The sequence below is a fragment of the Haliotis asinina genome, chromosome 9 (genome assembly GCF_037392515.1).
Source record: "Haliotis asinina isolate JCU_RB_2024 chromosome 9, JCU_Hal_asi_v2, whole genome shotgun sequence".
In the NCBI taxonomy this organism is placed as follows: domain Eukaryota; kingdom Metazoa; phylum Mollusca; class Gastropoda; order Lepetellida; family Haliotidae; genus Haliotis; species Haliotis asinina.
Window position 1 is genome coordinate 12281299 of NC_090288.1, and position 14505 is coordinate 12295803.

The 14505-nt window shown below is 41.2% G+C and overlaps 1 protein-coding gene across 2 annotated transcripts in view; it reads left to right on the forward strand.

Annotated features, from left to right (window-relative positions):
* Positions 1-267: 267 nt before the first annotated feature.
* The window catches only part of LOC137296947 (deleted in malignant brain tumors 1 protein-like), a 76984-nt gene continuing 62746 nt past the window's right edge, over positions 268-14505 (forward strand). The window contains exons 1-3 of one of the 2 annotated variants that reach the window (XM_067828863.1): positions 366-543; positions 2154-2227; positions 2543-2792. In XM_067828863.1, the coding sequence (XP_067684964.1) occupies positions 472-543; positions 2154-2227; positions 2543-2792 (396 nt within the window). In that variant the 5' untranslated portion in view covers positions 366-471. Of the gene's footprint in view, positions 544-2153; positions 2228-2542; positions 2793-14505 lie in introns of both variants that reach the window. The other variant, XM_067828864.1, reaches the window with a different exon arrangement.

The following is a 14505-nucleotide window of genomic DNA, read 5'->3' on the forward strand; positions in this document are numbered from 1 at the left end:
GAGTTGATCAAAACAATCACGAAACACGATGACCGTGATATAGGTATTATTTTTCATAGGCGATCACCGTGATGTTAAAATAGGTTCCAGTTAAGTCACGGAGAACCACGAAGGTACATGCTAACACCGTAACATTGTTACGAATAACTAAAAAAGAATTTTGCAAATAGGCAGTTCCAAACGCAAGGTTGACAGATTATATCTACGTAATACTATATATACATTATTGAAAAAGCTGCATATAAGGATGTTTGTCTGAACTGCACTATAGCAGGACGTACAGGTGACACGGTGTAGATTGTGTCCTATCTCGCCTCGCCACCACTATCAGGCATGGTCGCAGTCTGGTAGAATTTGCAGTCTCAGATTTTATCACCGAATGTTGCGACACGCGGTCGTTCTCACAGTAATGCAGAAAAGAGATATGAGTTTGCACCAGCAGTCACATAACTGATACTGGGAGCACATGCAATGTGGGATCATTTGAAACAGCTGTTTGCCGTGTTGACGATAGCTTGGTTGTTTCCCTCAACGTCTTCACAGGTAAGGGTGGTAGGGTAGCCTAGTGGTTAAAGTGTTCTGTCGTCACGCTAAAAACCAGGGTTCGATTCGATACATGGCTACAGTGTGTGGAGCTCATCTCAGGTGTCTGCTGCCGTAATGTTGCTGAAATATTTGTAAGAGCGGCTCGAAATTAATCCCACTCACTGCCTCACACAACCTCATCAAAGGTAAACATAGAGTATATGTGGCTATAGCCAGTTATCATGTTACAAGGTTTGAAGATAGTTCTTTTCAGGTCGACCAAAGAAATTTATATAAATCGGAAATATTATGATATCGTATACGGTATGTACGTTCTGCAACACTCACTATATGCTATTGTATTGTATTGTATTGTATTGTATCGTATTGTATCGTATTGTATTTACGTTCTCCAACAATCTATAGTTAATTCAGGCTTATAAAAGATGCAACCTGCAAGACAAAGATCAGAGAAGAAAAATCAAAGAAATCATTAATTATTATTGTATATTAGAAGTGTCGTATGAAACTATTTCTTGTATGTAGTTATGTCAGAATTACCCTGCATTATGATTACACTGGAAAGAAAATGTGTTAAAATATACAAAAATAAATAAATAATAATGACGCCATTTCGATAGTTCAAGCATATTACATTGGGTCATAGCAATCTCAGAGAGGTAGCACCCGATCGTTTATAGGCAAATATATTCGAGTCGAACTAGCGCTATTCCGGTACGAGCCGAATACCTTCTTGGAGGTTAGAGCAAAGGGGCTCTAATCTCTGGACAATAATTTTCAAGACTATAAATCTAGACTTTTGCAACCATGTAATGGTTTTAGATGCTATGATTTACATAGATTTCAAATCTGAACGAAATCGATGAAGAAATGATTTTTTAAAGGAAATTCTACCACTACACTCATTACATAAAATACACAAGGGGTGACACTGGCGATTATAGAAGCCTGGTCGAAAACCGCACAGCCCGACTATTTTAACGTGCGGTTCAATCCAGCCTTATGTTTTCCCCACAAAATGTGTTGAACTTGTAGGCCAGTCTTTTACCTTTCTGCCCATAGTGTTCAGTTTGTCTGCCTGCTTGTCATATTTGATTGAACAATGTCCCTAGTATTTGCACTACCCTCATTCTTTGAACAAACGTCTGGCCTCTCTTCGGTAAACATCGACATTTTCCGTAATCTCTGAGTGACTCGGAAACACAAGACGGCTCTCAGTTGGTCAATTTCCACGTGTGGGGGAACACAACAAACAAACATTGTTGACAGGAAACCATGTTCGAGTTTTCCGAACACATCAACATATCAACTATCCAAACAATATCCCGCAATATTTGAATTTTACTTGCTTCTTAATTAAGGAGTTTTAATAGTTGAAAGGCACTATTCACTGTGATGGATTTGTAAAAGCTAGATTTATCCAACAGTATGAGGAAATGAAAGAATTATATTGAAAAACCTGAAGGATAAATTTTTTTCTATATCATGAGAGCTCAGTTTCGATACAGATTATTGTACCGTTGTAAAGCAAGACTTTAAAATGCCGCTCAAAAAAATCAAAGAATTGTTATGCGGACACGTTGAGAATTATTTTCCTTCCTGACCAGACTACGGGGGACATTCGACTGGTGGACGGTTCCTCGGCTGGGGAGGGGAGGCTGGAGGTGTTCTACAGTGGAAGGTTGGTGTTACGGTTCGACCTGATAAAGTTAAGTGACCCGTGAACATCCGGGTTACAATTGGTCTTCAGCAGCTCATGCTTGTTGTAAGAGGCGACTGACGGGGTCAGGTGGTCAGGCTCACTGACTTGGTTGACACATGCCATCGTATCCCAGTTGCGTAGATCGATTATCATGAAATCAGTCACTGGATCGTGTGATCCACACTCGATTATCTATAGACCGTCGCCATATAGGTGGTATATCCTTGAGTGCGCCTTAAAACAAACAAAACCTACACAACAAACTAACACAAATTTCATAACCTTGTTTTACAGATGGGGTGGCGTTTGCGACGACGATTTCACCGCCAACGCCGCTGCTGTTACGTGTCGACAGCTCGGCTACTCACCCCTCAATGCAACGTTTTCCTCGGTCTCGTGGCCGGTTGATTTCTTATTAGACGACGTCAATTGTACAGGGCAGGAAGCTGCGCTCCAAGACTGCGTACACAGGGCTTGGGGCTCTCACGACTGCGGGACCACCGAGCACCTGCATGTGGCTTGTTTTAGGCCATGCACAGATCATGTATGTAGAAATTGGGGTACATGTATGGAAATACCCTACACCCTTGTAATCAACTTTTCCTGTCTTACTGGGTTTCAGTGAATTTACTGCAAGCAAGGCATGCACCTTTCCGGTGAATTAAGTCAGCATTCTGTATGTTGTAGTTGCCGTGAGACGAATGAATGAATGAATGAATGAATGAATGAATGAATGAAATGAATAGTAGATGAAGCTTCATCTTACCTCACACATAAATGTCGTTTTTAGAGGGCTCTTCTACATATTATTTTCGATGTACCCCGCCTATAAGAGAGTAACATTTTTATGTACCCGGTTGGGAACGCCGAACTAATTTCATACTTATTGGTAGTAACTCTTTATCTCGAATAACACTGAATCACGCATGATGTCCAGAACATGATGTACGGAAATTACCGATGTTTTTGCGAATGCAGATCGGCGAAAGGGAGAACTCTAAATCTGCTTGTCTTGTCGTCTGCCTAATCTAGCGATGACTACAATCCAATACCCGTGCTTCAAACAATTCAAAATTAACATTGAGGTGTTCGGGAAGATAAGTGCGTTGTTCACACCACATAAAATGACTGTATTGCCCAGGTTTACTAACGTTAGGAAATATATGGGTCATTCAGCGGCCCTATGAGTAACGTTTGAAATCTACATATCATCGATATCTGCCTGTCAGATTTGTACACGAAGGAAAACCGAGTTCTATGGATAGTCAAATTGTTTATTGCATTGGGTGCGACGTTTCGGTGTAGGTACTAACACCGTTATCGGCGCAGCTTCACTTGCTCAATAACGGTGTTAGCACCACCCTGTTTTGAAGGGTAAAGCTCAGGATGTTTATTCAGCCTTGTCAATACAGCAAAGCTCAGATTTGAGTTAGTGCCTGAAGCATATCGTCAGAAGTTCAGAAATGCTCATGAAAGGGACAATGAGACTTCTGTAGAGTTTGCTACAGAAGGTGTGGGTCAAAGCAAGTCACAAATTTTGAGGGTTTGAGACAGTTTTGATGGAAGATTTCAAGTAGAGTGTTCGTGCTGACCTTAAGACTTTATTTGATGAACAAAAGGTTGATGACTTACAGAAGGCAGCAATGTTGGCAGATGATTATTGTTTGACTCACAAGAGTTCTTTTAGGTCTCCAGGTAATACAAAGTTTTCTGGCCAAAAGGGCTTTTCCCTGGGTAAGACTTCAGGACATGTAGGTTACGGTGGTGTTAGAACAGGTTCACATTCTAGTGGCAAGCAGTCACATACTTTTCAGTCTAAGCCTAAGACGACCAGTGGTTCTGATCATGTTTGTGCATATTGTAAGAAGCCAGGTCATTTAATTTCTGCATATTACAAAGTCTGGTATAGAAATCAGGCTGCAGGTTCCCTAAATGCTTTGTGTCCATTGCACCTAAGCCTTTCTTTCCAGGTGGTTCTGAGGAGAGTTTTGTTTGTGAAAGTAAGTCCCCAGATTCTGTAGTTCGGAAGGAGTTTTTGCCCTTTGTTTCTAAGGGTTCTGTGTCGCTTGTGGGTGATAATTCTACCCCACAGCCCGTTATTGTCTTGAGGGATACTGGAGCTCTTCCATCTCTGAATTTGATTTTGCCTTTTCCTAATGAGTTTTCTGCGAACTCAGATATTTTGCGTTTTCCAGGATTTCTTGATCGGTAATGATCTCATGGAGGCCCAAGTTGGTGTTGATCCAATTGCCACTGTTTTGCCGGAGAGTTCAGTTAGTACAGAAAGGAGGGTGAATTTCCGGGTTTTTACCTTCTTGTGCAGTGATTCGTTTAATGTTGAAGGGTATTTCTTCCAAGACTTCTTTGCCGAAAGCCAGGGTTCACTCGTGGATCATTCTTTGTGTGAGGGAGAGACTGATGACTTATCTTCAAATAGTAGCTCTTCAGGTCTCTTTGATAAGTCTGATACTTTGTCAGGTGGTGGTGTCAATTCCTTCCTGAGAGCAGCTTATTAGTGCGCAGGGTGGGGATGTTGAAGTGCAGAAGTTGGCTAGTAAAGCTGCTTCTTGTGAAGAGGGTAGCAAAGGTACAGTTTGCTATTACTACAAGGATGGTGTTCTGATGAGGAAATATAGGTTGCCGGGTGCTACTGCAGAGGATGAGTGGAAATTGTATCATCAAATTCTGGTACCAAAAGTATTTTGAAAGCATGTACTTTCATTGGTACATGAAAGTCCCATGGCAGGTCATTTGGGTGTAAACAAACTTTTGAGAAAATATTTGGCACATTTCTTTTGGCTCATTTTGAGACAATGATGAGGCTGAATATTGCAAGAACTGTCATACATGAGGGTGATGAGATGAGGGTGTGCATGTGTTGTTATTTGCTGTCAGGGAGTCAGTTCAGGCACGTTAGACCCTTTAAGTGAGTGAGTGAGTGAGTTAATATTTAACGTGACGTCGGCAATATTGCAGCCATATTGTGACGAGAACATACGTGACATAAAAAAGAATAGATATGCATATTATGAAGAACCTGTCGACGAAGGACAGTAAAACCACTAGACTATCACAGTTAGGATGGGGACTTACAGTACGTTTGCTACCTGCATGGTCCCTAGATGGGTTTACACCATCCCCTCAGCTGCTGGCGACTGTATGCAAGATTAGCCACAATTTAAAATGACACATATTCTACGATTAAAAAAAGTTGGAAGATTAAATCTGACTTAAACTGTTTTGGGACTTACGTACCCTCTCAGGAGGACAATAATTTTACGGTACTTCAACCCCCTTCAAGGATACAGCCACTAACAATCTTAAGTTGTTAATTCAACTTTCAATTATAAAATAGTAATCTATTTACAAGTCATGTAACAGGTCTAATTCTTTTAAAATGCAATGATTAAATGAGCACTAACATTACTAAAAACATCCTTCATAGTTCTTGATTTAAAAAAGTTATCCCTTGTGATGGAATATTCAACATAGTCAAGCAAGACATCACAAGGGATACAAAACGGAGGATCTTATATCGTATGTGGCCAATACGACATCGTCGCAAAATAACCTCTTCAAATCTGGACTGACAACCCAAGTAGGTGTAACCAATGTAGGGTTTTATTTCATGTAATTTGTTGATACCTACTTGAGTGTCCCACTTCGTCTGCATCAGATCACGGATGTAAGACCTAATGGTAGCTTTATATTCAGTGTGTGGAATAAGAAGTGGTGTCACAGATTTGTTGAGTGCTGCCGTAGCAGTAAGGTCAGCCAATGTGTTCCCAGAAATGCTCACGTGGCTCGGTAACCAACAGAAGACAATGTCGTATTGGCCAGTAGCAAGATCATCATACAATTCAATTATTTCAATTAAAAGTGGATGTTTACAAGAAATATTTTTAATGGCTTGAAGGCAAGAAAGAGAGTCGGAATAGATTATATAGTGTTCATGTTTATGGTGTCTTTGAAGATATTTAAGAGCAGTTAGTATGGCATTAGCTTCAGCCGTAAAAATAGAACTGTTGTCTGGTAATCTAGAAGATATTGTTCTGGATCCAATGACAGTGGCACAAGCCACTGCGCCACCGTCCTTAGATCCATCTGTAAATAAGGATTTATAATTGCTATATTTATGTTTTAATTGATTATATTCTTGTTTATACTGTAATTCATTAGTTTCTGATTTTTTAAACGAAGTTAATGTTAGGTCGACTTGTGGTCTAACTATCTGCCAAGGAGGAGAAGAAAGAAGACGGGAGGGAGCTACGTTTTCCAGCTCAATGCCGGCCGAAGAAAGAAAGGGTTTAATTCTATGTCCTTGAGGAGGGACAAGCGAAGATTTCTTGTTGTATATATCCCCATAAAGGGGATTGAAAACACAGTTATAGGCAGGATTAGATTCATTAGAGTATAACTTAGTAATGTACTGTAAAGCTAACTAAAACTGTAAAACTAACGCCGCTGCTCAAGAGATGGCTCATCAGCCTCAACGTAGAGACTGTCAATAGGTGAAGTTCTGAAGGACCCAAGACAAAGTCTTAGGCCTTGGTGGTGGACAGAATCAAGGAGTTTAAGGTTGCCTTTGCAGGCTCCACCATATACGATGGAGCCATAATCAAGTTTTGAACGGACGAGTGATCGATATAGGTGTAAGAGGGTTGCTTGATCCCCTACCCACTTTGAGTTGGAAACAACTTTCAACAAGTCAAGAGCCTTCAGGCATTTAGTTTTAAGGAACTTAATATGAGGCAGAAATGTTAAGTGGGAGTCAAAGATTAGGCCCAAGAACTTGGCCTCCTAAACAACACTGATGGGAGTGCCATTTAAAGATAATTCTGGGTCCTTATGTGGCTTATATTTTCTACAAAAATGTATACGATTTGTTTTGGATTTAGAAAACTTAAAGCCGTTTTCAAGACACCATTTATTTATTTTGTTTAAACACAGCTGCAGTTGCCGTTCAATAGTATGCATATTTTTCCCACGGCAAGAAATATCAAAATCATCCACAAATAACGATCCATCAATTGAATCGTTTAAAACTTCAGATAAACTGTTTATCTTTATACTAAAAAGTGTGACAGACAAAATACTGCCTTGTGGAACACCCTGATCTTGATTGTAAGGATCAGACTGGGTAGAACCCACACGGACTTGAAATTGTCTGTTATTTAAAAAGTTGGCTATGAATTCAGGCAAACGACCTCGCAAACCGAAATTATGTAAATCTCTCAGAATGCCATATTTCCAGGTTGTGTCATATGCTTTTTCAAGATGAAAAAAGATAGACACAGCGTGTTGTTTATTAATCAGGGCGTTTTTCACAAATGATTCAAAACGCACTAAGTGATCGACAGTACTTCTATTTTTACGGAAACCACAATGTATATCTGTTAAAACCAAACAAGCCGATTATTTATCATGCGTTCCATGGTCTTGCAAACACAGCTAGTTAGTGAAATAGGTCTATAATTGGACGGATCCGTATGATCACGTCCAGGTTTAGGTATTGGTACTACTATGGCGTCACGCCATGAGGGAGGAAAGGTACCCGATGTCCAAATTTCATCAAAAATATTTAGAAGAGTTTCGAGGCAGGATTCTGGTAAGTGCTTCAGGAGCTGATAATGTATGTTATCAGCTCCTGTAGCAGTATCATGAGCTTGATCAAGAGCAGTATGGAGTTCATGAATAGAAAATAGTTCATTATAATCTTCCCCATTATCTGAATTAAAATTAATAGTTTTCTTGTTGTTTTTCATACTGTTGGAATTTAGGCACTTAATTAGAAGAGGAAGAGTGTTTAGCCAAAGTTTCACCCAGTTTATTTGCAATATCGGATTCCTCGGTAAGTAATTGATCTCCATGTTTAAGATGTTGGATACTAGATTTAGTACCTTTACTTTTAATTTTCCGGACCATGTTCCATACCTTGGACATGGGTGTCCGAGAATTTATTTTGGATACATAATTTTGCCAAGATTGACGTTTATTCTGTTTAAAAGTACGTCGTGCTTTAGCATTTAAAATTTTGAATTCATTTACATTATGCACCATAGGATGGCGACGGAAATAATGTTCTGCTTTTTTCCTTGCCTTCCTAGCTTGTTTGCATTCATCATTGAACCATGGTTTTCTTGTGTGTGGAACTGCAGAAGACTTTGGTATACACTCGTCAGCAGTGTCATTGAGTACATCTGAAAAACATTTAATAGCATCAGGAACAGTAATAAAACGTTCAAGTTTAAGTTTGCCAGTACAGAGAGATTCATATAAAGTCCAGTTGGATTTTTTAAAATTCCATCGTGATGATGGAGGTACATCAGACGGGTTCACAGGCTTTAGTATTGTAGGGAAATGGTCGCTCCCACACAGGTCATTGTGAACCAACCATTCAAATTCATTTAAAAGATGAGAGTCTGTAACTGATAAATCAAGAGCTGAATATGTTCCTGTGCCAGGATGTAAATATGTATGGGACCCGTCGTTGAAAATGCAGAGATCATTATTTGAAAGAAAATCCTCAAGTAATTTACCTTTGGTGTTCGTAGTAGTACCACCCCAGAGTGGGTTGTGGGCATTTAAATCGCCCATGATTATACAGGGTTTAGGAAGTTCATTGTAAAGAGCTTGTAGATCAGTTGACTGGACAGTAGATGAAGGTGGAATATACAATGAACAAAGTGTAAATGCAACTTGCAATGTAAGTCGCACAGCTACGGCTTGGAGATTTGCCGTACCAAGATTGACGATCCTCCACTTGCCCTTTCACCCGGAGGTGAAAAATAATGATATGCATTAAAATGACGGAGGTCAAGAGTATCTGTGTGTTTTAAAAATGTTTCCTGTAAACAGATTGCTGACGGTGTAAAATCCTGGATTAAAAGCTGCAACTCATTAAAATTAGTCCTTAGTCCTCTGCAATTCCACTGAATAATATTATTTTGATAACATCTTTTGAGGGGATTTATTGGGGATCTACCCCGCACTTTTTTGGTGGGCGACAAGCTGTGTGCCCTAGAGCGGACGTTTTCAGACACGTCCATGTCTTCAAGTGATCCATATTTGTTGAACAACTGAATTTTGTTTTCTGATCCTTAAGGGGTTCTGCCACTGAGCCTTTTCGAGGAATCTGGCTTTTTACTTTTGTTGGTAGTAATTTGTTGAGACTTAACTGTTGACTGAGAAGATGGTTCGTGATCAGAGGATGCCTGTGATTGGATTTGGGATGTACTGGGAAGTGGCTCTGCTGTTTGAGTGGATATGGCAGGTGAAATAAGTTGAGGAGTATCTGTTGTCATCCATGTTAAGTTGGTCTGACAACTTACAGGACAATTTGGTAACTGTAGGGGTGGCTGCTGACGTTTCGGCAATGCAAGCATAGCTTTGTGTTTGTTCTGAGCTGTGAACCAGTTCCTTTGCGTCTGCAAAGCTAACATTCTGTGTAAATTTTATTCGATTGATTGCCATGTGCTCTTTCCAAACAGGACAGTCTTTTGAGAATGATGGGTGTTCCCCTTTGCAGTTAGCACATTTTTTGACAGTACTGTCACAATCTTCTGTTGTGTGTGTCTTTTCACTGCAATGAGCACACACAACAATGTGCAAGTATTTACACCGTGCCCAAACTTTGACATTTGAAACACCTAAGAGGGTTAGGAATGTATGTCTCAACATTGAGGTTACAATAACCTGCCTTCAGAGATTTTGGTGCAGTAGGTAGAGAAAAGGAAAACACAGTATTAGTTTGGATGATTGTGCCATTTTTACGGGTAGAGAAACGTTTCACATAAAGTACACCCTGATCCTTCATCTCGGAAACGATATCTAGTTCCGACATGTCAGCCAGCAATTGCTCACGATCTCTAACAATTCCCTTGCTCATATTGAGGGTCTTGTGAGCTGAGACGTTAACAGAAATGCCAACAAAAGTTTTTGTGTTCAAAAGATTAGTTGACTGTTGTCTCTTGGCACACTCAATCAACAGGGCACCTGAACGCAATCTTCTAATATTCTTCACATCGCCGGCAATGCCTTGGATACCCTTAGACACAGCAAACGGGTTCAGTTTTAATGGTGTCAAATCCTTTGTCTCCATGACAACAAATCGAGGCCAGTAATCAATAGGTTTGGACATTCTGAGATCGTTGTCAGCAAGGTCAATTTCGAGAGGACGTTTAGTTTTTTGTTTGGGGTTTCATAAGCCATGGTTTATAGTATAGATTTCATCATCTGAGCTCCCCACCCACCACGGAGTATCACAAGGACAATGCTAAAAGCAAGTGGGTCTCCAACTTGCAACACCAAGGATACTCGGATGATATACTCCAGCAGAAGAGTTACAAATAACAAATCCACCAGATTGGCCCATGAGCCACCGCCTTCTGGCATAGGACTCTAGGCAAAGTGCAAAATATCATAGTTCAAAATTATAAACATCGAATATGAACAATTTTGCCAAGACCAAAAGGTTAATATTTACAAATCCAATTCGTGCAATGACAAATAAATATAGGCCATACACACAGGGCTTGGCGTGACCAGTCAATTGATAGAATCGGGCCGATTCTACCACCCGTTTAGGTGAAGTAATGGCCAAAGTGGTGTGTTGAGCAAAGGGAACACGATTCAGGCTCCCAGTGACCTCAACCACCAGACTACCGTGCTCCACCGACACGGGACGCAACCCACGGCAAACAGGTTGCCCAATTCGGTCGCCTCTTACGACCAGCAATGGGGTGCTGTGGACACATTCTGTCCCGAATCCACACGGGAGAAGAGCACTTAGGGTTACCCAGCACCCACCACGAGGAGGTGGCTCTTCACGGGTGCCGGACATGACTTTGAGGAAGCAAGATGGTCACCACTGCAGTTAGCACACTTCAGAGACTCATTCGTGCACACTGAACTCTCATGAGCTCCACTGCATCCAGAACATGTAACATTTAGATGACAGTTCTTGGCTCCATGACCGAACTTTTGGCAGTTATAACATTTGAGTGGGTTTGGGACATATACGTCCACTCCGATATTCAAGTATCCAGCTTTAACACATGTAGGGAGTTTGGAAAGAGAAAACGTAAAAAGATGAGTGTGGGTCTTAATGATAGAATCATTTTGTTTTCTAGTGAAACGTTTCACAGCCGTGACTCCTTGATGTTTCATTTCAGTGACAATCTCGTCTTCACTCATGTCAGAGAGACAACGAGCGCGATCACGGATGATTCCACGACAGGAATTCAGTGTTTTGTGTACAGTAACCACCACTGGAACATTGGCAAATTGTTTGATGGATAAAAGATTCACAGATTGCTGCTTTCTAGAACATTCAACAAGCAAAGATCTAGAACGGAGGCGAGTAACATTGTTAACCTCACCACAACATCCATTAATAGCCTTAGAAATGGCGAATGGGTTCAATTTTATTGGAGTATGGTCCGCAGCTTCAATTACAATAAATCGAGCCCATGAATCTACAGTAGAGCTATGATCATCACTGAGGAACTTGCATCTGAGTGACGTCTCTTGGAACCAGCGGGTTTTTGAGACATAGTGAAAAGGATTGGTTCGGCACCCCTGCTTCCCACCCGCCATGGAGCGTCAACAAGGACGGTGTCAATAAGCACCGGGTATCCAAGGTGCTGACACCAGGGATACAGGGGTGTTATACTCCGGAGAATATGACTTGAATAGCTGTATTTTGTCAACCAAATTGATGCCAGACTAGTCCGGACCTTGACAAGAAATTGAAGACATACAAGGGTTGGCTGAAAAGTTGTAATTTATTTTTCTACATAATCCCCTTCCAAGTTCACACACTTTTGCCAGCGATGCTGCAAGGCCCGAATCCCGGTCAGGAAGAAATCTTCTTCAGCTACCCTAAAAAAATCAGTCAGCGGAAATGACATCATCATTACTTGCAAAATGGCGACCGGCGAGTTCCTTTTTCATTTTGGGGAACAGGTGGAAGTCAGACGGAGCCAAATCAGGTGAATAAGGAGGATGGTCAATGAGTTCAAAGCCACAATCACGGATTGTTGACATGGCCACCACCGATTTGTGAACAGGCGCATTGTCTTGGTGGAAGAGGACACCTTTAGCGATCAAGTGTTGATGCCCACTACACTAGCAATATGTCGAGTAGTCAATCGTCGATCATCCATCAACATATCGAGCACTCGCGTGATGTTTTCTGGAGTGGTTGCTGTTGAAGGCCTTCCTGAGCGTGGGTCATCATCAAGGCTTTGTCTAAATTCTGCAGCCCACTTCTTTACTGTGGAAAATGAAGGAGCATCATCCCCTAGAGTGGAGACCATGTCAGCATGTATCTGTGTTTGGGATATCCCTTTCTTTTGCAAGTACTTGATGACTGCCCTGTATTCAGTTTTGTCCATTTCTGATGATTTCAGAGGGTAGGTTTACCAAAAGAGCCGTAATTGAGATAAAACTATTAGTACGTTTGTAGTTCTTGTGTCTATGATTCACTAAATGATTGTCCTCGTTGGTGGCAAACACTTGTTTCTACCTGGTGGAGAAAAACCACTCAGGCTGAGAACTTTTCAGCCAACCCTCATACATTATTCAGAGGTCAGCATCACCAGATTGGCCCATGAGCCACCGCCTTCTGGCATAAGACTCTAGGCAGTATAATAAAAACTATAATTTATGCAATAGATGTCAAAAGTGCCAATACCCAATAACAAATACAATGTGCAAAAATAGTCACCATGCACAGGGCTTGGCGTGACCAGCCGATTGATAGAACCGGGCCCGTTCTACCACCCGTCTAGGTGAAGTCATCCCCAAAGTGGTGTGTTAGGCAATAGGAACACGGTTCCAGGCCCCTATTGCCCTCAACCACCAGGATCCCCTCCTCCACCGACACAGGGCTGCAACCCATGGCCACGGCTAACAGGTTGGTGGACCAAATATACCCCCTGGTCCACAACGGGGTGTAGGCGAGCTCTTGGCGTTACCCAGCACCCACCACGAGGAGGTGGCTCGCCACGGGTGCCAGACCCTTTAAGCTTGTGTTTGGTTACAGTGTGTGTTGGCCACTGAAACATTTAAGAGAACAATGGTTCAATGGCAGTCCTGAGATCAATCTCTTTGACTATGTGTCTACGTTTCAGGATAGACTTTCAAAAACAAGTGTGTTGGCCAGACAAAACTTGAAAGTTTCACAAGCAAAAATGAAGCAAAACTGACAGAAAGTCAAAAGAGAGAAATTTCACCTGTGGTGAGAAAGTGTTAGGTTTACTCTCCATTCCTGGTCAACCACTAAGAGCAAGATATCAGGGCCCAAAAGTTGTTGAGAAAAGGTTAGCAACACAGACTATGTCCTCCTGATACCTGGCCATTGTAAACAAAAGAGGTTGTGTCATGTATACCTGATTAAGAAATATCATAACGGGTTAGAAACCAAACAGTTACTGATTGTACTGAAGACAATGTTGAACATGTTGACAACATTAATGATGGTGTTAGCAATGTGAAGTTTGATGACCTTAGTGATAATGCTTCTCCAAAGTTGAGAAATTCTTATGTGTTAGCTCACCTTGATGAGAAACTATCATATTTATCACCTGAACAGAAAGTTAAAATGTCAGATTTGATTCAAAAGTTGTCTTACTTATTTCCTGCTATGAACTGATGTTGGTAGCCATGATATAGCTGTAGGTGATGCTGGGCCTGTAAAACAACACCCATTATGGATGAATCCAGTGAAACGTGAAACTCTGCGGAAGGAAGTGAAATACATGATGGACGATGACATTATTGAAACCAGTGACAATCCATGTCGTTCACCATGTGTTCTTGTGCCGAAGAGTGTTGGAGGTGGTTGGCGCTCTGACATGAAAGCTGTCAATGCAGTTTCACGAACTGATTCGTATCCTATTCCGAGAGTGGACGATTGCAATGACTACATTGGTCAAGCTAAATATATAAGTAAGTTTGACTTACTGAAGGGCTTCTGGCAGATTCCACTTAAAGACCATGCAAAAAAATATCAGCATTCGCTACACCAGATGGACTGTATCAATAGAAAGTGATGACATTTGGTCCGAAGAATGCACCAGCAACGTTCCGGAGACTGGAACAATGTGACGTGTGGTCTTGAGAGTGTTGAGGCCTACATGGATGATGTCATCAATTACAATATTGAGCGGGAAGACCAACTGACAAACAACTCATGCAATCTTCAAAAGACTGTCTGAAGCAAAATTGACTGTGAATCTATCCAAGTGTGAATT